Source organism: Canis lupus, chromosome 16, assembly GCF_003254725.2.
Source record: "Canis lupus dingo isolate Sandy chromosome 16, ASM325472v2, whole genome shotgun sequence".
Classification (NCBI taxonomy): Eukaryota; Metazoa; Chordata; class Mammalia; order Carnivora; family Canidae; genus Canis; species Canis lupus.
In genome coordinates this window covers 5,564,978-5,590,067 of record NC_064258.1, presented here as the reverse complement: position 1 = coordinate 5,590,067, position 25,090 = coordinate 5,564,978, and the positions used below count along the sequence as shown (strand labels likewise).

The 25,090-nt window shown below is 51.2% G+C and overlaps 1 protein-coding gene across 1 annotated transcript; it reads left to right on the top strand.

The window, feature by feature from the left end:
- The first annotated feature begins 230 nt into the window (after nt 1-230).
- On the top strand, nt 231-24,773 carry ARHGEF5 (Rho guanine nucleotide exchange factor 5). The gene is made up of 16 exons (XM_049094929.1): nt 231-343; nt 6,886-8,634; nt 8,673-10,071; nt 10,627-10,684; nt 11,112-11,176; nt 11,385-11,638; nt 14,202-14,362; nt 14,880-15,032; nt 15,239-15,368; nt 15,626-15,700; nt 16,558-16,647; nt 17,795-17,952; nt 18,212-18,373; nt 20,029-20,099; nt 22,265-22,369; nt 23,053-24,773. Exons 2-16 carry the CDS (start codon nt 6,898-6,900, stop codon nt 23,208-23,210), a joined length of 4,776 nt encoding a protein of 1,591 aa, XP_048950886.1. The 5' UTR covers nt 231-343; nt 6,886-6,897; the 3' UTR covers nt 23,211-24,773.
- The last annotated feature ends 317 nt before the right edge of the window (nt 24,774-25,090 follow it).

The following is a 25,090-nucleotide window of genomic DNA, read 5'->3' as shown; positions in this document are numbered from 1 at the left end:
CCCCCCGCGTGCGCCCCGCGCCCCCGCCCGCGCCCCCGCGCCCCGCGCCCCGCGCCCCGGGCTCCCCTCGCGGCCGCCCGCCCGCCCGCCACTTCCCAGCGGTGACGCGGGAGCCGCCGGCTCACCAATGGGGCTCGAGCGCGGCCGGCCCCGCCCCCCCGGGAAGGTGTGTCCCCCTTCCCACACCTGAAACTTCCGAGGAGCGCAGCGGCCTCCTCCCGTCCGGCGAGGGCGGGCCGCGGGGGGCGGGCGGCGGGCGGCGGCGGGGCCTGCGCGGGGACGGCGGCCGGCGCCGGGCACCCGGAGGGGCCTCTCGGCCGAGACAGCATGTGACGCTGCCCAGGTGGGTGCCTCCTCCGTCGCCGCTCGGGCCGGGCCGGCGGCTGTTCGAGCCCCGGCGGGGGGGGGAGGGCCCGGGAAGCGCGGGGAAGCAGGGCCTGCGCCCCGGGCCCGGCCGGCCGGCTCGCGGGGCACCCGCTCCGGAAATGGGGGGCTGGGCAGATGGGCAGAGCTGGGGGTGTGACCGCGTCCCCAGGCTGCGGGGAGGGAAGCTGGAGGAAACGCTCCTGCCTGGAAACTTGCTTCCGGCCTGGCCCCCGCCTTGGAAGCGCGCACCCTGCCCCCAGATGTTCCCTGGGCCCGTGAGCAGGGCCCTTCCTTCAAAGGCTCCGGCTCTGGGGAAACCTACCCCCGGAGGAAGAAGTCACTGAGCCTCCCTTCGTGGCCCTATTCCCAATCCAGACGTGTTTTATTGTCTCCTTTTTCTTACCCAGGCCTGGGCCCTTCCTTCGTGAATCTTCCTACGGATTCGCACACTGCGTGTGTCTAAGTGCACGCCTCTCCCCTGTTGGCCCAGGCGCCCGAACCCGCAAAGGTGACTCCAGTCCTGCCCCCACCCTATTTCTTCCATATATGCGAAGAACTCCCAAAGCTTCGTGTTAACGGTGACTTTGCATTCTGAGGTTGGGGAGTGCGAAGGGAGCTCCTTGAATTGGGGGTGGGGGGGGTCCGGGGGGTGGGGTGTGCGTGTGCTAGAACAGGGCCGGTTCTGAGCATCCTTTACAGTTGCCTTCCCCGCAGGACTGTCCTGGGAGACCTAGTCCTGATGCCAGTGGATTTCCAGACCTCAGGTGCTCTCCCTTTCCTGGATCTTGGATTCCCAAGACAGATTTGCCCTCCTGTCTACCTAAGAAGTGAACTCTGGCCAGGACTCTTGTCAGATTGAGGGGGAAGGGTGTGTCAGACAGACCAGGGAGAGAACTTTCTTTTCCACTTTCTTGCCTGCTTTGCTCCCCGATTTGACCATTCCCCGGTCTTGCATCCTTGGCCCACTCCAGAAACCCCAACTCCCAGCTAAACAACCCCGGATGTGGCCTCTTTCACAGACTTCCTGTTTTATCTACACCTGGACTGTGAAGAGGCTCTGGGTCTAGGCCCTGGCAAAGTGGGGAATTATTGGTTAACCAACTTGGGTTAACAGAAACCCAAGCCGTGTCTATTGGGGGCATTCCTGGGGGCTGAGGAGGAAGGTTTCTAAGAGAGACTGTTTGGCAAGAGGATTGCCTGTTAGTACCTAGTGGAGAAGAGTGGGAAGTCAGGAGGTTTGCAGAGAAATCCCTCTTATTAAAAGAAAATAGTAATTCTAAGTATAGTCAAGAGTTGTCATGTATTAGGGGTCCCCAGTGTCTATGGCTTCCCCTAACATAGTTAGTCTGAGGTTGTCTGTGGCCTATGGTGTCTGTAGGATAGGCAGGAACATGTCATTCGTGGTGTCTGTCACTACGTGGTATGGACAAGAATGGGGTCACACACAGGATCATGGGTTGAACAGGAGCAGTGTTGCTCAAGTGTCACTGCTGTAGACTCAAACAGGCGACGTACAGCATCTGGTGTAGACAGGGATGAGTCTGCTGTCTGTGGAATGAACAGGAGCTGGTCATTTATAGGACCGAACAAGGTCACCCTCAGGGTCTACGGTAAGGACACAAAGAGGTTGCTCACATTCACTTTCTCTCTGTGGATGGCACCAGGGCCACAGATGGATTTGTGGGGCGACGTCAGCGTCGCCGCTAATGATGTTCGGAGTCAGCCCATGGGGTCTACAAGACAGTGGATAATGTATTTTCAGACATTAGGGAACAGATAAGAGATGTTTATTTCAGTCTTCATTGGGATGGAGGAGCTTTCCTCACGTGGATAGAACACAGGTGTTAGCAGTCAGTGGCCCAGAAGGCTACTCTGATTTTCATATCTTTGTCAATTGGGGACATTTATGTCAAACAGTGAATAATGACATACAGCTCTATGGTGGTCTAATTTTTCTGAATCAGAATGAGATTATTTTGATTTGGGAGGTGTTTTCCTAACGCGAGCAACAGTATAGGCACTAGTGTAAACTCAGTAGTGTTGTAAGCTCAAGAGTACTGCAGTGATTTGTGGTATAAGTCAGGATATTTGAGCCTGGCACGGCTACCAAATCCAGGAAGCACGATCCTCAAAAAAACAAAAACAAAAAAACACATGCACTCAACACCGGTTTGAAGAACAAGCAGCATGATAGGGAGGAGACGATATCTTTGAAATACAATTCTCTGGTGAGTAGACATGGACAAGGCTCAGGTGTTGGGGGGGCCCCAAAGGACACACTGAGCCCTCTCACTCACTAGGGACTTGGGGCTTGGTCTTGAAAGAAGTTGCATGTGGACAGGGTCAGCAGGTGCAAAAGGTGTCTGGTCCGGAGGAAGGCCAGATGACCGTGATGCCATGCCCCATCTTTGCCTGTGCGCAGACAAATAGCGGTTACTCACCCCTGGTGGAGAAGGGGATGAGGAGGGAACCTCAAATGGGCGATGCAGAAAGGCTCTCCCCTGATGGCTTTGTGCGGGCGGAACCATGTTTTGCAGATTTCCTTCAGCTTTCTCACATTGTCGCTTTGTCTTACCTTGCAATCAGATTACTAGGACAGGATCAGGTACAGGGGACATAGGATACGTTCTTCCTTTGTGGTAAATGGTGGCTGATCTGGTGACTACCAGTATTTCCAAATGGATAAAGGCGGTGCTAGAAATAGTGTCAGCGGGCTTGTGGGAGACAGACACGCGTCACGTAACTCGAATGGAACTGAAGGTGTCCATGGACCCCAGGGCGCATGGGGATGCAGCCTGAATAGAGAGGGCAGACAGACGTGTATCTAGAAGCTTCTTGTTTGGGGGACATGAGCATGCCCATGGGTACAGGGCAAGGACAATACAGGTGTGGGTGAGGGGAGACCTCAGGTGTATGCACAGCCTCCTTCCCTCCTTAGCCAAGTTTCAGAAAGTGTTTGCGGTGAGCAACTCTAGTATTTAATGTGTGGTTGAGAGAATAGGGTCACGTCACGGTATCATCTCGTGATTATAGTATTTTGTACTTCGGTCTAGAAACGGGGAGCAAATCACACACTGTGTCAGTTAACTGGAAAGGGACATGAAAGCCCTTCTCACAAGTGTGCTTATGTTGGACATGGCTCTTTGCCCCATATAGATGGTATCTGCGTCTCTGGGGTGGCCAGGAACTTGTCACACACAACATCTCCAGGGTGGCTAGGGACCTGTCTGTTTGGTTATGTCAGGCTCTATTGCATAGGAACTGCAAGGGCGGCCTATTGCGTGTGTGCGCGCGTGTGGATGGGTGCTCGCGCAAGGGTGCTTGTGAAAGCGTGTGTGCTTGTGCAGTCTCTTGGCAGGACAGCAGGCATTCTGGGCGGTGGGCTTTGGCTTGAAGCCTGGAGGAGGCAGGAGATGCGCGGCTCCAGGGACAGCTGTGGGTTCCATAGCCCCCTGCCCCCGGGTCTTCTCTAGGCCAGGACCTGCCAGCTTCTTACAGCTGGGCTTCCGGTTGCCTACAGTAGACGTAAGGTTGGACACTTTGGTTTGAGGTCACCTGTACCATTTACTTAAGAAGTTTGAGCAAGTGTCCAGGTTTGTGACCTTCAGCTTGCCCATCTGCAAGTGAAGCGGAGCTTCTTGTGTGTCTCTAAAGGTTCTCCCAACTCATAAAATCCTGCATTTCTCTTTTATACTTTCTCTCTCCTCCACAGTAATTAACAATCCCCGACACTCCTGTGACTCTTGAAGTTAACAGGGTACTTTTTAACGTTACTTAACCTTTGTTAGAAATCCTTACAAAGAAAGAGTTCAAACCCTTTCGTAAAATGAGAAAACGGGTGTTCACATAAATGATTTCTACGATTGTCTAAAAAGACACTGAGCAACATTAGCGAGAGACACACAAGGCAGATATAAGAACTGAGCAACCTGCCTTTAACTCCGTCGTCTTCCTTTCTTCACTCATGCGATAAATCTTTGCTGAGGGCAAGCGAAGCTGCAGGCAATGAGACAGAGGATGAATATGGCAGCGTCTGTGCCCTTACGAAGCTCACGCTCTAGCCCGGAAAATAGACATTAAATGTGTAATTACAAGTGCAGTGAGTGTGAGAGTAGCAAAGGGTTCGCTGGGGCAGAAGAGGATTCCAGGCAGAGGAGCAGCACATGTGGAGGCAGGGGGTGGGGGTGCCCACAGCTGTTGAGGCCCCTGCAGGGGAAGCAGAGGTGAGGCGAGGAGGGCACATAACCCAGGCTGAATATTTGGGTTTCGTCCCGGTGACAGTCAGAGGCTGCTGGAGATTTTACACTAGAAGTGGGGCATTTAAAGATCACTGCCCTGCGGAGTAGAGAATGTCTTGGCCATAGTGCAAGAGGAGCTGTGTGGATGCCAGTGGCCAGGCTGTGCCCCGGGTACAGTGGCCTGGGTGAGAGAGGACAGGAGAGGGCACCAGGGTCTAGCGGTGCCGATGGAGAGAAGTGGACAGGCTCCAGGGATAAGGAGGAGGTGGGCTCAACAGGACTTGGCCGCAGATTCCATCTGGGGAAGGCGGGCCAGGAGGGAAACAAGAATTTTGTTCTGTAATGGAGAAGCACGTATTGAGGGGCACCTGAGCGTCTGCCTTTGGCCCAAGGCGTGATCTCGGGGTCCTGGGGTCGAGTCCCGCATCAGGCTCCCTGCAAGGAGCCTGCTTCTCCCTCTGTCTGTGTCTCTGTCTCTCTCATGAATAAATAATTTTTTTTTTTTTTAAAGAAAAGCACGTATTGAGCACTCATTATGGGCCAGGTATTATGCTAGATGTAGACAGCCGAGCAAGATGGACATAGCTCTTTATCTCGTGGAGCTCACCACCTCTTGTTCGGGACAGATGGTAAATCAAAATGCACATGCGATTGTATAAATGCTCAGAGGAGGAGTGATGTGCGTGATAGCTGGTACGTCTACAGAGAGGAGGGCAGGCCCCTGGTTGGAGGACTGGGTTAAACCAGGAATGTGTGGTCTCCTGAATGACAAGAAAGTATTTCCGATGGCAGTAGTGGCAGACACCGACAAGGACCACCGCACTGAGTGTCCCTTGGTGTTAACATTGACGGTCGGTCGTGGGGGAGGTGGGCGGAGTGCTGCTTAGTGGAGGACATGGAGTGGGAGGAGATGAGGACCTCAGGGTTGAACAGTTCCTTTCACAGCTTAGATAAGAAGGCCATGACCATGCTTCAGTTGTGGGATGGTTACCACAGAGCGGGGGGAAGGTGCGGGAAGAAGAGAAAATCCATCGCATAAGGTGACCGAGAAGGCAGGCTTGAGAACATGGCCAGCAAGGGGACGGCCACCTGTTGGGCTGTCTGAGCAGGAAGGAGGAAAAGCGCGAAACTCCGGGCGCTCTGAATTGCCAGGAACCCAAGCAGTTCCTCTCTGGGTTTCTAAATTCTTTGCAAGGTGGGGGATGATGTTTTCTGCTGGAAGTGAGAAGATAGGTGGAAAGGACAAACTTCCAAGAGGTGGCGGAAGGAGTTCCGGGGATGCTGGAAGCAGGGGGACGTAGGGTAGCCCAGTGTCACGGACCTGACTGAGCGGGTAACCGCTGTGTCTCCTACGGTTCCAATCTAGTAAGTCATTACCATACTACTTTCTAAAAGCTGCTTTTTAAAAAATCTTTTTTAAAGATTCCATTTATTTATTTGAGAGAGAGAGAAAGAGAGAGAGAGAGCGCGTGCACGAGCCAGGGGAGGGCCAGAAAGAGAAGGAGAAGCCAGCTCCCCGCTGAGCAGGGAGCCCAACACGGGGCTCCATCCCAGGACCCGGGGAATCACGCCCTGAGCCGAAGGCAGACGCTTGACCCCACTGAGCCACCCAGTGTGGTGCCCCTACGACAGCTGCTTCTATAAGGGAATAGAGAATTGCTAAGTAGTTACGAGGCTCTGCTAGATCCTGTGGAAGCTAAGGTGAGTGAACTCCAGAGGGTGCACAGGGAGATCACGCTACACTGGCTGCCGTGGCCACAGACCTATTTAATCCCATCAGGAGCTTTGGAGGAAGATCTCCCTCCCTCTCTTCGCTGGGTTGTTGGATTCAGGGTGTGTCACTCACTGTGTCTGCGAGTTATAGAGGACTGAGTCATGCTTGGTGTCCAGAGCATAGACTGGGAGACAGTATGACATAATACAATCTAGAGAGTAATGACCACTGGGAGTGCTTGGTGCTCTTTGACAACGGTCTTATACTCTAATTTAATCATTTATGATCTGTCTCCTCCACCAGACTGCAGGCTCCATGAGGACACAGTCGGTCTGTCTTGTTTACCACTGAATGCCCTGCCCTGAGGGAGGTCACTGGGTAAATATTTATTAGATGAACAAATCAGTGGTACATTTCATAGAGGCCGTTGCTTACGTTGCTGAGTACGTTTTGTCACCAAGAGGGACTCTAAATGGAACCGAAGAAATGTCCCACTCTTGCTCTCTGTTCCTTTGATAGGTAGAAGCAGAAAGGGTGATGAGAACTTTGTGTTTTATTCCTCTTTAGGGCTCAGCCCTGATGGAGGCTGAGGAGCCCCAACACGGGGCCTTGACCCCCATCCCTGCCTTAGCAGAGCTCAGCATTATCCCGGAACCTCTCAGGAGAAGCAGTCAGACTGCCACCTTGGGGCCCGAAGCTCAAGAAGGCTGGGAGCCATCGTCCACATGGGCAGAGGGACGAGGACTCTTGGAGCCCCAGCAGGGAGGCCTAAAGGATGTGAAGAGCTGTGCAACTGAGAGCATGACCTCCTTCCCCGAGGAAGCCCCTGCAGGTGTGGAGACCGACCAGGAAGACACCGTGGGTGACACGTGGGACACCCCGGAGCGCCAGGAGCCGGTGCCTCAGAGCCTGGCAGACGGTCGGGCAAGGACACCAGCTCACGCAGAGCGCGGGGCCTGCCCTTTTCAGGGTGAACATCTAGACACGGTCCCAGTGTCCAGAGAGCGGGGTGGCGGGGTGGAGATGGAGCTTAGACCAGAGCTCACTTCCTTGCCTGGGGGAACTGGACATGCAGAAGAGGAGGAGGTTTCTCCAGACACCTCCGCTCAGCCCCGATCTGGGCCTCCCTGTGAAGAGCACCCTGCAGAGCCCGAGCTCCCGGGGGACTCTGTCAAGCAGGGGGAAGAGCTGCGGGCTGCGGGGGCCGAAGAAAGTCCAGGGAGAGGGGGACTCATGTGCCTTCTGGATGCCTGGGGGCTGGAGGAGCAGGGACTGGCCGAAGCGGCCTTCCGGGAGGAAGCAGCGGCGGGGGGCGATGGGCGTTTAGGGGGACAGGAACAGGGCGGGGAGCAGGCGGACGGTACAGGAGAGCAAGAGCAGAAACAGGAGCAGAGACGAGGCCGTGCGATGTGTGCAAAGCACGGAGAGAGAACGGGGCTTTCTGGGGAATTGGAAGGTCTGCGCTGCAGTGAGCAGGGGATGGAGCCTCGGCGCCAGCCGGGTCTACAGCAGGGAGAGGAGGGGAACAGGGAGACAGGGGGGCCAGAGGAGGGGAGCGGGGCTGCTCAGAATGAGGAGAAGTGGAGTGTGGTGGGCAAATCAGGGCAAGTAACTGGAAGGCCAGAAGGTCGAGGTCTTCGAGGTCTTCGGGGGAAGGTGGCCTCGGTGGAGGGGCGGGAGGCGGAGGCAGTGGGGTCAGGGGAGGAGGAGCCGGAGAATTGGGATGGGGACCCGCTTCGGGGAGAGGGCAGAGAGGGGCCTACAGAAGAGGGGGAAGCACGTGATGGTCCTTCCACACTGGCTCTGGTAGCCTCTGAGGTCTCTTCTCCCTGTGACTTGTTTCCAGACACCTGTTATCCCATGACCGGTACTCCTGGGCCTCGGGAGGAGCCTAGGGCTGAGGAACCATCCCCTGTAGCTCTGCCTCCTCCACTGGAGTCCGGAGGGTGGTCGGGCCGGCCTGCTTCTTTACCTGGTTCCTTTCCTGCTGGGGGGTCGCCCGCCCAAGAAGCAGCTCAGGACAGCCAGCAGGAGGGACCCGAGCTGGGGAAGAGGGCAGTGTTCGGCCAGGGGACCCAGATGGTCTCTGCCGGTACCCCTGCAACTCCTCCGAGGACTCCCCATCCACCTCCTTCCGGTCCTGCTGAAGTCTCCTCCCGGACGACTACATCATTGTCTGCCAGCCCCCCAGTTGGCTCTCCCAGGAGGGAGCCCTTTCTTGCTGCGCATTCTCCAGAAACCTCCAGAGCAACTCTTCGGACCACCCACGCACATCACTGTGGGGCTTCCGAGACTCCCCCAGCTGCCCTCCCTGGCGCTTCCTCTGCAGAGGCCACCGTGGAAACACCCACCAGCTCCATCTGGGCCCACCCCCAGGGCCCCCCAGGCCACCCTGCAGGGCTGTCCAGCACCTAAGGAGCAACTCCTTCCCAGGCTCTCATAGGACAGAGCCAACTCCGGACCTGCTGGGACTCTCACTTTCCTTTTCTCATTCAGAGTTGCCCCAAAGGGCCCCCAAACCTGCCATCTATGGCTCTGTGATCCCAAGAAGGGACAGGAAAAGTGGTAGGGACTGTAGGATCATTCCCGAATCCCCTAGTTCATTATCTACTCTGGGGTGGGACTCTCAAGAATTCACTTCAAATCTGGAAAGATCCAGTAGTCCCTGTAGCACCCAGCCATGTGGCTCCCCACACACTTCAGCCTCTGCCCCAGAGTCTCCTGCCTATGGCTCTTCCCCACCCTTTATCTCTGTAGATGGGAGGATCCCTGAACCTCTGCCCCCTCCTCCCCCAGAGAAGAGGCATGTCCACCCCTCCGTGGTAGAGAGAGACAGCCACCTCCATGCAGGAGTTGCCACGTTGAAGAGGTGTGGCCATGCTCTTCCATTGGCCCCAGGTTCGGGGCTACATGGTCCCCCCAAAGGCCCACTTCCCCCATTTCCTGACCCCCTCGTGGCAAGGCAGCATCGACCTCTGCCCTCTACCCCGGACACTCCCACCCCTACTCTGACCTCTTTCTCCCGTAGGCTGAGATACAATAAGCCATTGCCCCCAACTCCTGATTTGTCCCAGCCCCACCATTCTGTTTCTTTTAGTAATCCAAGGATCTACAGGCCTCTCCCCCCTGTCCCTATTATGGATCCTCCCATTGAACCACCTCCGTTACCCCCCAAGTCCAAGGGGAGGAGTAGGAGCACTCAGGGAGAACTCATGAATTCAGGGGGTCGGGGTAAGCCAAGGCCTGTTTGTCAAGAGCGGACAGTCTCTGCTCCCCATTCTGTTGGACGTACCTCCTGGCCCCCAGCCATGGGCCGATCAACAGACTCTTTGGCTTCTACCAGCAGGAGTAAGAGTGAAGTGTCCCCTGGCATGGCTTTCAGCAATGTGGCAACCCTTCTCAGTCCGTCTTCCCCAACCACACACTGGAGTCTGGAGCTCCAGGGACCCACCTGTGAACCAGGACCCTCCGAAGAGTCTGAGGCCCCTGCCAGAGGATCTTTGAGAAGATCAGCCCCTCCGGAAGGAGCCAATGGCCTGAGGAGGTTGGATGTAGGCCAAGCAAGGCAGTCGGAAAAGCTCAGCCATCCCCACCTGGAGAAGGCATCCAGCTGGCCCCACAGGCGGGACACAGGGAGACCGCTGGAGAGCGTCAGTGGGCGGGTCGCAGATCCCGGTGAGGGGTCCAGTAAGCACAAGGGCTGGAACCGGCAAGGCCTGCGCAGACCTTCCATCTTGCCTGAGGGCTCTTCCGGTAAGCGAGGGGCAAGAGGGGCAAGATCACGGTGACACTCAAGCCTTCTCCAGCTCTTACCACCTCACCCATCTTCTGTCCCCGGGGCTTCTCATCCACCTGCTCATCCGCCTACCCAATGTCAACACAGAGGGAAGCCCTCGAGAGTCTCTCTGAGCTCGCTGTAGGACTTTCCTTCTCCTTCCACTCTTCCACCTGGCCATGGTGGTGTTTGACTGTGTACCTGTTTTTCCCAACTTTGTTATGGATGTTTCCTCTCTCCCCCCGACACACATGTTTTCCAGCTACCAGCACCTGTTCAATGTCCTCCCAGTGGTACAGAAGACATCCTCTTCTTGTCCAATTCACGTCTGATACCAGGATTCCAGGGCTGGGGACACACCTGCTAATCGTGTCCTCAAATGCTTTCTACTTTGGCACTGCTCTCCTGCACAGACTCCCGGCTGAGCCCTTCTGTTCCCTCAGAGGCCTGCATCTCCTACATTAAGTTTTGCCTTCTTGGCCACCCTGAATGTCCCTCCAAAATCTCAGTGACTTCACCATTTCTGTTTCCAGATACAAGAGGTCCAGGCGTAGAAAAGGCCCCTGGCCCTTCAGACACCATTGTGTTTCGGTGAGTCCCCTTCTCTCCTGACAGACACACTTAGACTGTCCTTTCTTAGGACACTGAGAGTTCCATGATCTGACAAGGGTTCTGGGACCCTGTGTCTTCCAGGGGTAGGGAAGGGAAGAGACGTACACCAGGATTCCAGGGTAAGGGCATCTCTTGCCTACCCGGCTGTCAGCTGGGTCCGACTCTCCCGTCCTCCTAGGTTCTGTAGCCATGAACTAACCCCCCTGTAAACGTCCAACATGACATCCAAAAAAGCTCTGAACTACCTAAACGTGGGTCAGGGCCACAGCTTGCCTCTTGAGGGGATTCGGCCCTGACATCCCAGCACGCGTCCCAGAGGTTAGAGACTATCTCATCTATGGTCACCTGGGGCTTCTCTGCGTCAGTGGCCAGCAAGCACCCAGAGCCCTCCTCCTTGTCTCCATAGGGAGAAGAAACCAAAGGAGGTGATGGGAGGCTTTTCAAGACGCCGCTCGAAGCTCATCAACTCCTGTGAGTCCCTTGAAACAGAAGTATAGCCCCACGTGGCATTTTGCCCGAGACTGGAGCCCATAGCCACCCTCGGTGGGGCAGTCCGTGATCTCTCCAAGGAGAGAGAATTGCCAGGACAGCCAGAAGCAGTTTGGTGGCTTCTGTCTTTATGCCTCCCCATCCCTGTCTCCCTAATTCTCTCCCTCTGTCATCTTCTTTGCCCTTGCAGCTCAGCTGCTTTACCAGGAATACAGCGATGTGGTTTTGAACAAGGAGATTCAGAGCCAGCAGCGGCTGGACAGCCTGGGAGAGGCCACGGGGCCCGCCTCCCCCCGGCAGCCCCGGAAGGCTCTGGTCTCCTCCGAATCCTACCTGCAGCGCCTGTCCATGGCCTCCAGTGGCTCCCTCTGGCAGGAAATCCCTGTGGTGCGCAACAGCACCGTGCTGCTCTCCATGACCCATGAAGATCAAAAACTGCAAGAGGTACCCAGCGGGGCAGGGTTGGGGCAGGGGGTGGCGGTGCAGGAGGGAGAGCAAAGTCTTATGCCCATTTCTTGCTCACCGCCACCACCACTCATCACATGCTCTATGCACGCCATGGCTGTCCCTGGTCTCCACGCTGATGCATCTGAATTGCTTTCTGGATGTTACCACCGGCCCTGCTCCCCACTTCTGCAGGGCGTGGGGCCGCTTCCTCCTACCTGTTGTTGGTCGGGCTTCATACCAAGTGACCATGCCCCTGACTTTGTTGGGAGGGATGTGCAATTACTCCCTTCGCTGCTGGCTCAGGCTAGACTAAAACTTCCCTCTTCAATCAGGGTTCCACACTACACTGAAGTTTCTCTCTTCAACTGAGGCACCTGAGTGGCTTTTGGCCCTTGCTGCTGTCTTGTGGCCCATTGGTCTCATAGAGGCTTTGAAATGACCATCAGGCTCGGCTCGGTCCTAACACCCAATGGCAAGACTCTAGTAGAGGCTGTTTGTTGTTACGTTATTACCATTAACGGGTTTCACATGGAAGAGCTTGTCTTAATAATCAGTCTAAAATAGGGCCTGGAACCTCTCTTCCCAGGAAGACAATAGGGCACCATGGAAAGGCACCATGGAATCCTGTATACGTATTTGGGTTCTGGAGTAAATGACCTGGTCGTGAAGCCCACTTTGCTGTTTGCTGGCTATTCAACTTTGGCCAGAAAACCTTCTGTTTTCTCATTTGTAACACTGGGTCTCAAATAGTGGGAGAACCAAAAAGGAGAAGTGCCTGGTACATAGCAATCACTCAAAAAACGTTTACCACTGTACTTTAATTTCAAGTCAGGCCAACCGGGGTTGGAATCCTGGCTTCGCCATTTGCTAGCTGTGTAATCTTAGGCAAGTTTTATAACTTCACCAAATCTCAGTTTCCTTGTCTAAGACTTAAAGATAATGTCTACCTTTCAGGGTTGCTGTATGGTTTAAGTAAAGTACCCATATGTAGCTTTTAGCGTGATGTCTGGTACATGGTTTGATACATATTAGTGCCATACTCTCCCCTCTTCAGAGGTGGGAAGGAGTCAGATGTTGGCCAGAAGGACTTATGGATAAACAAATCAAACAGAGGCAGCTATAAATGTGTAGGTTTTTTGAAGCTCAGACTTGGGGGCCTTATTCTGACCTCAACTTCTAAAGCACATGGAGGATATATAAAAAATCCGTGATCTGCCCAATACTTATGGACCAAACAACAGGAGATGATATGAACCCCAGCTCTCTTTCACCCACTCGAGCGTACTGGGAAGTCCACTGGGGGTCCCGGGCTAGCCCTGGCCTCCTATTTCTAGGAAGAGGAGCCTCTATGCTTATAGGCACATAGTCCTTCCATAAAATAGCCCTCTGGGGTCTACGAGGTGTTTACACCGATCCCATTTCTTTTGACTGTCATAACATCTTTGTGACATGGGGTCACTGTACCTGCACAGAAAGACAAAAACCCGGAGATTCTGTGAGGTTGAATGGGCCCCACAAAGTCATATGGTCAGTGAATGTTGGAACCAGTACTCAGATGTACCTCAGCGCCCCCAGTTCAGTATTGCTGTGGGGGAGGGTCATCACCCAGGTGTGTGTCGTCTTGGTCTCCTCTGTCCCTCTCTGCGTGTACCTTGAAGAGACGTGCTTAGATGAGCATGGGGCAGCCCGGCCGGAGGAGGACAGGGCCATGAGCCATTACGCCCCCTGCTGGAACCTCCAAATGAGTTCTCAAGCGCTGGCCCATCTCCATTAAACCACAACAGCACCATCTGGTTCTCAAATGTCCTGCTTCCTCCCATTTCTCCTCAGACCCCAAATCACCTTCATCCCCTCAGTCTGTTCCTCTTTCAAAGTTCTCTGGCTCAGTGAGTGAGTCCGCCATTCACTCAGTTACTAAATTCAACAAATGAGCCATTAAATTGTGACTGTCTGCTGTTTCAGCCCTCATTTCTAGCAAAGAACCAAGTCCTTTCAAATCTCCCTCCTAGGTGATTCGAAGGTGGCCTACCTCTCCCCATCCCGTGGCTCTTCTGACCTCCCTCTGTTGCCTTGGGATGACTATGGCAGTTTCCTAACGTGGCTCCTCTGCCCGGTTAGGGGCATGCCATGCTCAGAAATAACCTTTATAAAAGCCAAATCTGATCAAGTGATTTCCCTACATAAAGCCTCTTTCAGTCTTCCCATATGTCCAAACTGTTTTACCTCATTCACGCAATCCTCCTGACCTCCCTCTATTTGCCCTCTGAGCTTCATCTCTTGCCACTACTTTAGTACAGATACTCGGTTCAAAAGATGCTCAGTTTATTAAGCTTCTTGAAAGTACCCTTTTCTCTTATACCTATAGGGGCTTGTACGTTCTTCCCACAGGCTCCAGTGCTCTTTCTCTCTCCTGATCCCAGGTTAGGCTCTGACGTGACTGTGAGCTATGAGAGGATCCGCCTTGTCCTCTGCTCTGCCCGTAGAATGTCGTCACGCACTGGCTAGCATACACTGGGCACTCCATAACTATTTTAAATTAATCTCCTCTCCAACCTCCCAGGCCAAATTTGAGCTGATCGTGTCAGAGGCCTCATACCTACGCAGTCTGCATGTAGCTGTGGATCATTTCCAGCTCTCAGCCCCACTGCGGGCCACCCTTTCCAACCAGGAATACCAGTGGCTCTTCTCTCGTTTACAGGACGTGCGTGAAGTCAGCACCACGTGAGATTCCTCTTCTCCCAAACACCATTCACTCAGCCTCAGTATCTTTAGCCTATAAACCATCGGGTGTTTCCTCCTCACCCCCTTTTCAGAAGCCTTCTCATTGCTCCTTTCATGATTCCCAATGCTGTCGGAGTAGGGAGGGAGAGCAAAGAAGAGGAGAGGGTGTGTGGGTGCACAGATCCATTAACGGGTCAACACACGAATGGGAAACGCTTCCCTGGTTGAGGAAGGGACGTACTGTGGGTAGGCGCTGCCCTGGAGGTGGGCTCTGGGAAACAGGGAAAGCTCAGAAAGCCAGGACAGAAGCAAAAGAAGAACAGGAAATGGAAAATAGGGATCAGAGGGTTATATGAGGGGCAAACTAGAGATTGCCTTGCAGGGAACCCTAGAGCATAGAGGGGCGCAGAGCTGAGAAGTCAGTCGAAGTTACCGGCTAATAGTCACAAACTCAGGGTATGGCGGGGGTCAGCCAGCTGCTCGCAGGTCTCAGGAGACTCATGCGGATACCGTGCAGGTTCCTTTCCGACCTGGAGGAGAACTTCGAGAGCAACATCTTCACCTTCCAAGTGTGTGACGTAGTCCTGAACCACGCTCCCGACTTTCGCCGGGTCTACCTGCCGTATGTCACCAACCAGACCTACCAGGAGCGCACCTTCCAAGTCCTGCTGTAAGCCCTGACCCCCCTGCGGTCCCCCTGCGGGCCCTGCAGGGACCCTGCCCGGAAACCCCCAAACCCCAACCCCAACCCCAAACGGTATCCACACGATGCGTGTTCTTGTCCCCGCTCTCTCTTGTGCCATCTCCACGCCCTGCACCCCACCCCCGTCCCCCGCGCCCCCTACGTCCCTTCTCACTTGAGGCTCGCCCACGCAGGAACAGCAACAGCAGTTTCCGAGAGGTCCTGGAGAAGCTGGAGAGCGACCCCGTCTGCCAGCGCCTCTCCCTGAAGTCCTTTCTGATCCTGCCCTTCCAGCGCATCACGCGTCTCAAACTGCTGCTCCAGGTACAGGGGTCCCTCCTCGGGCCTCCCCCCTCCCCCCAAGAGGGGTGATCTGCGGGAGCCCCAAGGTTCTGTCACCCTTCTTCCGCACCCTGTGGATGATGGAGCCGACTCCCCGCTGCCCACACCCTTCTTCCTCAGGGGGGATCTGCTGCAAAAATGGTGTTTCTGGACCGCCTTAGCCGACCCTCCATAACTCCTTCTTCCTGTGTTCCCATCCTTTCCTTCCACCTGGCGCCTGCCTACGGTTTGTTCTACAGAACATTCTGAAGAGAACACAGCCTGGATCTCCAGAGGAAGCAGAGGCCACAAAGGCACATCATGCGCTGGAGGAGGTAGGCGGCCACCACCCCCACTCACACCCCTCGATTGGCCTTCACAGAGAATTCTTCTTCTGCCAAGGTGCATGACTCCAGAGAGCGCAGGACCCTGCTAAGGGGATTGCTCACCTTCCTCAGCGTCCCAGCCAAACCTGTGAACACCCTCCTTACCCACCCTCCACCCCACCTGGCCTCCTTCCCGCACTGAGGATGTTCCACACCCAAGGGGCTTTGCTCTCACTACCACCATCCCCAAATTAAATCTTAGGTTCACCCCACCCAGGAATATCCTCTCAGGTCATACAAGGTATACCAGAGGCCTAGAACTTCAATTCAATTCTACCCTCATGCAATCCCAGCCTGCCAGAAAAAATGGAGGCTGTCACAACCAACCTCCAGATTGATTGGTTGATTGATGGATTTCTTTCTTTTTCTTTCTTTCTTTCTTTCTTTCTTTCTTTCTTTCTTTCTTTCTTTCTTTCTTTCTTTCTTTCTTTATCTTTCTTTCTTCTTTCTTTTCTTTTCTTTTCTTTTTTTCTTTTCTTTTCTTTTTCTTTTCTTTTCTTTTTTGATTCTATTTATTTATTTAAGAGAGAGGCAGAGCACCTGAGCATGACATCAAGGGCAGGTCAGGGGTAGGGGGGTGCAGCATGGGAGAGGAGCAAAGGGAGAGGGAGAAGCAGACTCCCCGCTATGCAAGGAGCTTGACATGGGGCTCAATCCTAGGACATCAGGATCATGACCTGAGCCAGAGTCACTTAACCAACTGAGCCCCCCAGGGGCCCCTTAACTTCCAAATTTCTTGCAGGAGACCAAGGTCAAAACCTCTAACACAGTGTTCTTCCTCTCTCCTCACTCTATTCTATGTTCAGCTGATCCGAGACTGCAATAACAATGTCCAGAGGATGCGACGGACAGAGGAGCTCATCTACCTGAGCCAGAAGATTGAGTTCGAGTGTAAAGTGAGTAGGTCTCTTGCACCCTGACCCCACCTGTGAATCTTCACTTTAGCATAACCCACAGGTCACCGTCTAACGTAGAACCATCTTGCTCGTACTATCTCGGTCTCTGCCCTTAACGTCTGCACGCCTTCTCTTCTGTCCTGTTTCTGGGACACCCACATGCCTGCCCCAATCTCCATGATATATTATTAAGTGAAAAAGGGTAAATACAGAGCTGTGTGTATTATAGGATATTATCTTTGGTGAAAAGTAGGAAGATACAAATCTGTGTTCACTGGTGTAGACATAGAGAAACTCTGGAAGGATACATGGGAAATAAAGGACAGTGGTCACCTAAGCGGGTTACCTGAGGGGTTAATATGCATTTGGGAAGTGGGCAGGTGAGGGAGAACTTATCAATGTAAAAACCTTTGTAAAGATACGTTTTGTGTTTAAACCATTCAGTATTTTCTCGTTTTCATCTAGTCTAACCAAAGCATTATGAAATTGACTTCAAATACAAGACCAAAATCTCCTATCCCTATACAAACATAAATAAACATTCTGCATTCAAATTCTACCTCAGAACAGACACCGTCCTTACCTCCCTCAAAGAGAAGGAAAATCTGATCCACATGATAATTGTGGTCCAGTACCCTTACCTTTACCCAACTTCCAACTCCAAGCAGACCCCACCAACTTCTCTTTATTCTCATTCCCACATATGCCCCCACATTCTCTTCCCACATCTCTGGTTATTGTCGGAGAAAGCACAGATGTCATTACTGCCCAGATCTTTCACTTCTAAGATACGCAGCGTACCGTCCCCTACCTTAGTCCCTCACATCAGGGTCTGCTGATTCTCCTCCAGTTCAGGCTTCTGGGGCTGAGCTTTCTCGTGTCATCAGTATCCTGGGTTGGACCATAGGCACCTTCCATTTGCAGGAGCCATGGATGTGGGAGCTCCAGAGTGGTAGACGGTGGTAGGTGGGGGGCTCTGAGAGAAACAGTCTAAGTAGATGGGTTATGAGCAGGGAGGACCTGGGGAGGAGGTGAGGGTCAGTGGTGGAACTCATGAAGAAGAGGCATGGGAGGGAGGGCAGGACCGAGGAAGCCTCACACCTGCCCTGCCTATGACACTGCCTTTTCTGCCTTCCCTATGCTACAGATATTCCCGCTCATTTCGCAGTCGCGCTGGCTGGTGAAGAGTGGAGAGGTGACAGCCCTGGAGTTCAGTCTGTCCCCAGGGCTGCGAAGGAAGCTCAACACGCGTCCTGTCCACCTGCATCTCTTCAATGACTGTCTGTTGCTGTCTCGGCCCCGAGAGTCAGTGACTAGAATGGGAGGCCAGGGCACAAGAGGGAAATGGGATAGGGCAGGAGGGCAGGGACGAAAGGGACAGAGGGGGGTCATGTTCCCTAAGGAGCCCTTCTCAGGGGCTCAGCCCAGGGAGTGCAGGTCATGGCCTAGAGAAGAGAAAGAAGGGATCCCACCAAATTATGCCACAAGATCACATAGCGGGACTCATACTGTGTTACAGATATAACAATTGTACAGTCGGGTTAACTAGCCTTGTATTTTGCAGGGGTAGCCGATTCCTGGTATTTGACCATGCTCCCTTCTCCTCCATCCGAGGGGAAAAGTGTGAAATGAAGCTACACGGACCTCACAAAAACCTCTTCCGACTCTTCCTGCTGCACAACGCGCAGGGCACCCAGGCCGAGTTCCTCTTCAGCACAGAGACCCAGTGAGATGCGGCTGGGAGAGGGAGAGAAGGAGGGGGGACTGCCTTGGAAGGAAGTGGGGCTGGGGCAGAAAATGTGTCCAGAAAACAGCCACACACTATTTATCCTATTCTGGACTAAAGAGCATCCATTGGGAAATCCCAACCCAAACCCTTAGAGCTAATGGACACCTTGCAAGAGATGGGGTGGGAAAGGGTACAGAGTTGCTACCAAAGTTGAGCATCTATTTTATGCTCTTTAGTCAAGAGGGACAAAGTTTGTGATATAACAGGATGGAGATGGGCTGGTATAGAGTAACTAAAGAATTCCTAATGTCCTGTCCGTAATGCCCATGTGTGTAAACAGAAACTCTTAAGTGCCAAAGGCTGGTGGACATGTATGTGGATAAGATAAGCCCTGGGGTGTCTTTAGCTTGCCTTCCTCCCACCTTCCAAGCCAGTCTTCTGTTGAACAGAAATCTAGAGTGTTGAGAACTTTGATTTGCTCATCTTTTTAATAATAATAATAATAATAATAATAATAATAAATACATTTGCATAGATAGTGTATGTATAGATACATACACTTTAGAGAATATTAAAGAATAAGACCTATAAAATCTGGTACATATGCCTAAAATAATGAATCAACTACAAGACTATAGCTACTGTTGCTGTTATAAGAGATATAAGAAGGCTCTTCTTTAAAAAATTTGACAGGGGGATCCCTGGGTGGCGCAGCAGTTTAGCGCCTGCCTTTGGCCCAGGGCGCGATCCTGGAGACCCGGGATCGAATCCCACGTCGGGCTCCCAGTGCATGGAGCCTGCTTCTCTCTCTGCCTCTCTCTCTCTCTCTCTCTCTGTGACTATCATAAATAAATAAAAATTAAAAAAAAAAAAATTTGACAGGACCCCAAGTGGTCCAAGAATTCCTGTGTTGCAGGCACTTTTCAGTTTTGTCTCTCAGAAGACAGCTCAGGGTGGGATCAATCATACCTGTCTTCACTTATGGAACAAATGCTGATATAGGGGTTCATATGCAAAACGTCACCAAAGTCAAGTAATCAAATACAGACTCACGTTCTTTGTTTAGTGTTTTGGGCAGCATCTTCCTCAAATAGAAGTAGTGTCGGGTCTCAATTACTCCAGTGTTTTTGGAAGCAGAGGCTAACATAATACAAAATCCTTCAGATAATTACAAAATTAGTTTGGGTTATATTGCATGAGCAAAAAAAAATAGACACATTTCCTTGATCTAATTACGATTACAAAATAATTTTCATCTCTGAGATATCTGATCGAAGGGAGGTGGGCAGTAGAGTATTGAGAATTATGCAAAGTGATAGAGGGAATCTAAACCGAGATGAACATTTTGCTTAGTACAAAATGGAAAATCTCATGTGTCTAGTTGATATTATGCCTCCACTTGAAAGATCTGCCATTAAGAGGTTGAGCTTAGAAAGAAGAGAAAAATAAAGGGTGATAAACACATTAACATACAATTCAAGATCTTATGTTTCCAACCAAGCAAAGTCATTGACTTTCATCCTAGATGTTATTGAACTAGACTTTTTGAACCAGACAAGTCTTTTCCACAGTTATTTCCCTTCCCCATCATTGGCCATCGTCCTCCACCCCAGAGCTGCAGCTGAAGCATTGACCCTGCTTTGTTTTCTCAGAAGTGAAAAGCTTCGATGGATCTCAGCCTTGGCCATGCCCAGAGAGGAGTTGGACCTTCTGGAGTGTTATGGTGAGTGAGGGTATAAAAGGGTATAAAAGGGGGAAATAGGGCTGGAGGTCACCTTTGGATGCAGGAGTTTAGGGGGCTGGATCGTAACCCTGAGAGACTTCCACTTACTGCTTTTATCCAGAATTTGAGAGTGGAAGTCTGGCCACTGGAGCTTAAGCACCTGAGATGATCCACTTAAAACTACTCACCACAATGGTAGTGCCTCGTCCTTCATATACTTTCTCCCTTGGGCAATAATTTACTCTTTTAAAATATTTGTTCCCTTAAGTCTATCCTGCTATTATTTTACCTTAGATTTCACTTGCTAAAGGTCTTGGGGGAAATATGGGGAGAAAGTAGGGCTGGAGTGGGAGTTGTGGGAGAAGAGCAACCTAGTCGATTTGTTTTAACCACACGATCTCCTGTACAGAATGGCCTGAGAACACTGCCCTGAGCCTGGGCTTCCGGGTACCCACATGTAGACACACACACACACACACACACACACCAAATGTGTCTTGCATCCATGTGAAACCTTGATTTCTGGGTCTCCCATAAGCCCCCAGCTGTCCACCAGCAAGAATTCCCTAATTGGTATCCAGGGAGGAACTGAACTCAGAGGAACACTGGTAACTCAAAAGAACAAATACAAGGAATCTTGGAAAAGGAAGTAGGAGAACCAGGCTGTAAACTGAGTTCTAGTAACTGGTTCACTATGTGACCCATCTGCTGGCTTTTGTTTCCCCAGTTGAAAGGAAGGCAAGATGATTCTTCCTCCTTCACTGTGGTCTTGTGAATGGCAGTTGGAGATAAGCTTGAGAAAAAGAACTACAGGGATGCCTGAGTGGCTCAGTAGGCTAGGCATCTACCTTGGGCTCAGGTCATGAGTCCCGGGATCAAGGCCCATGGATCTCCCTCTGCCATCCCCCTGCTCATCCTCTCTCATATGCTCTCTCTCTCAAAGAAAGGAATAAAAAGAAAGAGGAGTAGAGATAATAATATAATAGTGTTCTATTTGTTTTCTGAGGGAACCAGTGAACTGTGGTCACATAGAGCGACGTAAGATGGAATGCTTATGGGTCAGGAGTCCTCTGAGGCTTGTTATCTAGAGCTTCAAAACTATGGAAATTTCCTCTGGTCCACAAAAATACTGAAGTATGGAAAATCCAGAATTTTGCAAGGAATCACCTTGATCAACCCAGTCATTTACAAGTGAGGAAACTAAAGCTAAAGGGGATGAAGAGCGCCTTCCTTAGGTCATACCTGGACCCCCACAGGTTGCATCTCTTCCAATCCCACATCTGGTGCTAGAAAGGAAATGAAGAGTGAGTCACAGAATCAGATTTTACAATCTAGCAGTGGAGACAGATAATATACACAAAGCAACTGGATGAGAGGTAAATGGACAATTAGGTTTCTGTTTTTGTTTTTAAATATTTTATTTATTCATGAGAGACACACAGAGAGAAGCAGAGACACAGGCAGAGGGAGAAGCAGGCTCCATGCAGGGAGCCCGATGTGGGACTGGATCCCGGGACTCCGGGATCACGACCTGAGCCGAAAGTAGATACTCAACTGCTGAGTCACCCAGGTGTCCCTGGACAATTAAATTTTTTTTTTTTTTTTAAAGATTTTATTTATTTATTCATGAGAATACGCAGAGAGGAGAGAGAGAGAGGCAGAGACACAGGCAGAGGGAGAAGCAGGTTCCATGCAGGGAGCCTGATGTGGGACTCGATCCCGGGTCTCCAGGATCATGCCCTGGGCTGAAGTTGGCGCTAAACCGCTCAGCCACCCGGGCTGCCCCTGGACAATTAATTTTAAAGGAGTTCAGAATCCACTGAGGACTAAAGAGTCAGGGAAGGTTACAGAGGGAAGATGGGTCTTTAGCAGAATTGGAATATTTATAATAATGAGTCACTGAAGGCGGTTACAACGTATTTCTCAATTCGTCTTCCCCAGAGAAATAGAATTTTTTGACTCATTTCAATTCCGGTATTTCCATTTCCTTTTCCACCATTTTGTTTCCTGGTAGAGGATGCAGATTTTTCCCATTGTCTCTTGTCTAACTTTCTAAAGCCTGACCTTTATCTCCCCTGAGTCCTCCAACTTCCCCCCTGTAATCCTTACTTTCTGTTCCCATCACTTGCCTTTCTAACCTCTCTTCATGCTCTTGTCTTCCAAAGACTCCCCTCAAGTACAGTGCCTTCGAGCCTACAAACCCCGAGAGAACGACGAGCTGGCACTAGAGAAGGCAGACGTGGTGATGGTGACCCAGCAAAGCAGCGATGGTAAGAGGGAGAATCTGTGAGTAAGCTGGGCGTTGGAGGTGGGATCCTATAGCTGGTATGTATTTGTTTCCTAGGGCTGCATAACAAAGCACCACAAATGGGGGTGTCTAAAACAATAGGAGTTGATTCTCTCCTGGTTCTAGAAGCCAGAAATCCAAAATCAAAGTGTGGGCAGGACCATACTCCCTCTGACACTTCTTGGGGAGGATCCTTCCTTCCCCTCTTCCAGCTTCTGGTAGCTCCAGGTATTCCTTGGCTTGTGGTAGCCTAACTCCAATCTCTACCTCTGTCTTCCGTCTGTGTGTGTGTGTCCAAATTTCCCTCTTCTTATAAGGATACCAGTCGTATGGGATTAAGGTCCACTTTACTCAAGTATGACCTCATCGTAACTTTACTAATTACACCTGGGAACTCCATTCCCAAATAAGGTCACATTCTGAGGCTCTTGTGGTTAGAACTTCAACATATATTTTGGGGGAACACTGTTCAACCCATAAGAGTGGAGAAGGCCCAGGAAGTAGGCAGCTGTAGACCTTGCCAGACCTAGAACAGCCCGGGTTCACACACTAGTCTCTTCAGTCCTTTTAGACTTACTATTCAGAAAAGTTTGGGGGAAGGAGATCCAAAGGGACTTTTTGTGGGCCTGCCCCAGGTAATTCTTCCCACCCACCCTGTGCCCATAGGCTGGCTGGAGGGCATGAGACTCTCAGATGGGGAGCGAGGCTGGTTCCCTATGCAACAAGTGGAGTTCATTTCCAACCGAGAGGTCCGTGCCCGGAACGTGAGTGAAGCCCACCGAGTCAAGACTGCCAAACTACAGCTGGTGGAGCAGCAGACCTAGCAGTTTTCTGGGAGGAATTCCCTGAGCGTAAGGACAAGATGCTCCTGGAAAGGGCTGGCCCCCAGAACCTTGCAACAGAGGCCTTCTGTGGATCAAGAACTAGACCGTCTGAAAACTTGACAAAATGCATCTACCAAAGCTCCTTTTTGTGCTTTGTGCTTATTGGGGGGATTTTTAGACTTTGCACTGGACTCTGAGAACCTTTTCTCATAAGAAAAGGGACAAATAGGGCCTAAGCTAAGGAACTTTACCTCTACTACCGTATAGTACTTAAACATTCTCTGCTTCCAGAGTGCTGCAGATTCAGGGCTGACCAAAGTTTCCATCATGGCTATAAGTTAAACAAAATGTAGCCTCAGTCCGTTGGAGGGAGATGTTTAAGGGGGATTAGCACATCAGATGAGAGGGTCAACTTGGTGGCCTCTTGTCAACTCGAGAGATTTTCCATAATTATTGGTGTGAGGTCAGGGCATGCATCTCTGGGATCTATGTCTGTTGGTGGCGATGTGAGGGTAGCATTCTCTCACTCTAATAAACTTGGCACTTCTCTGAGTGTTTTCTTCTCAGACTCCTGGACACTGAAAAGGGTACAGAACATGGAATCCTGTGAGGATCCCAGGCCATTTGATTTAGGTACCAAGATGGTACCTAGGTCACAGCAGATGCCAACTCTTGCTTCGTGACTTCCAAGAGTTTGGGCAGTTTTCCTGTTTCTTTTGGCCTCAGAGGTTGTATAAGGATTTAGAAGAAATTGATGGGTGATGAAAACCCCATTCAAACCTTCTTTTTTATTGAACCCATAAGTTAAGGCATAGGTTAGTTTCAGTGGATTTGGACATCCTACTCAGACCACTCAGATTTTATGTTTTGACCTGAATTATGGTGAAGGTGTCTTCCCAGCTGTTTTCATTCTCCTTGTGAAAAGTAGCATGTATAATGGAAGAGTCCTAGAACCCAAGTCAAGAGACCACCTCCAGTTACTGCACTGCCATGATTCAGTCTGTCCATGTTTCAGGTTCCTTAAATGTAAGAGACAGGTTTAGACCCAGAAACCTCAAAGTTTATAGTATTATTCTCACCTTTGCACAAAGCTGCAATGCAATTCTACTTCTGAGCATTTCTAGAGATGAAACAGAACAGCAGAATGTCCACGCAAAGACTACAATGATCCAGTTCAAAAGAACACTGTACACTGTCTGAGGGCTCTCTAGAGAAATAATGTCCCGGCGAAAACTATAATGATCCAAGTTAAAAGATGACTGTGCTACTCCTGTCTGAGGGCTCTATATGAGAAATAATGTAGAGTGATGCTCTTCAACTGAGAAAGGCAACCCAGTAAGAGATAGAGAATCCTACATCGCTGTGTTGGCTAGGAATTATGCACAGGCAAATATTTTTTTTAGTTGAATGCTTCTTTTTGTGAAGTTGCTAAGGTTGCCTGAGTGCCTTTCAAATTGACATCTCTAAGACTAAAACTGTCTTTAGATATTTAATATGTATTCATTTAATTGAGTTACTCTCACCTAACCTGGGAAATTAAAAGACAACTGGCTTCTCCCTGTCTTTGGAGCCTTGGATTTATTTATTTATTTATTTATTTATTTATCTATCTATTTATTTATTTATTTATTTATTTAATTTTTGAAGATTTTATTTATTTATTCGTGAGAGACACAGAGAGAGGCAGAGACACAGGCTGAGGGAGAAGCAGGCTCCCGATGTGGGATTCGATTCCAGAACCCTGGGGTCATGATCTGAGCTGAAGGCAGGTGATCAACCACTGAACCACCCAGGCATCCCAGATCCTTGGCTTTAAATACAATAATCAAACAAACAGAAACTTAGATATGAGTCATCTCTACTCAGTTGAATTATTAAGT

What these genes read in the sequence shown, in the direction of transcription:
- ARHGEF5 (XM_049094929.1), top strand. Translation starts at nt 6,898, where the DNA reads ATGGAGGCTGAGGAGCCCCAACACGGGGCCTTGACCCCCATCCCTGCC. An exon ending in CCCCAGCTGCCCTCCCTGGC is followed by an intron (nt 8,635 to 8,672) that starts GCTTCCTCTGCA and finishes AACACCCACCAG; the next exon opens with CTCCATCTGGGCCCACCCCC. An exon ending in AAGATCAAAAACTGCAAGAG is followed by an intron (nt 11,639 to 14,201) that starts GTACCCAGCGGG and finishes CCAACCTCCCAG; the next exon opens with GCCAAATTTGAGCTGATCGT.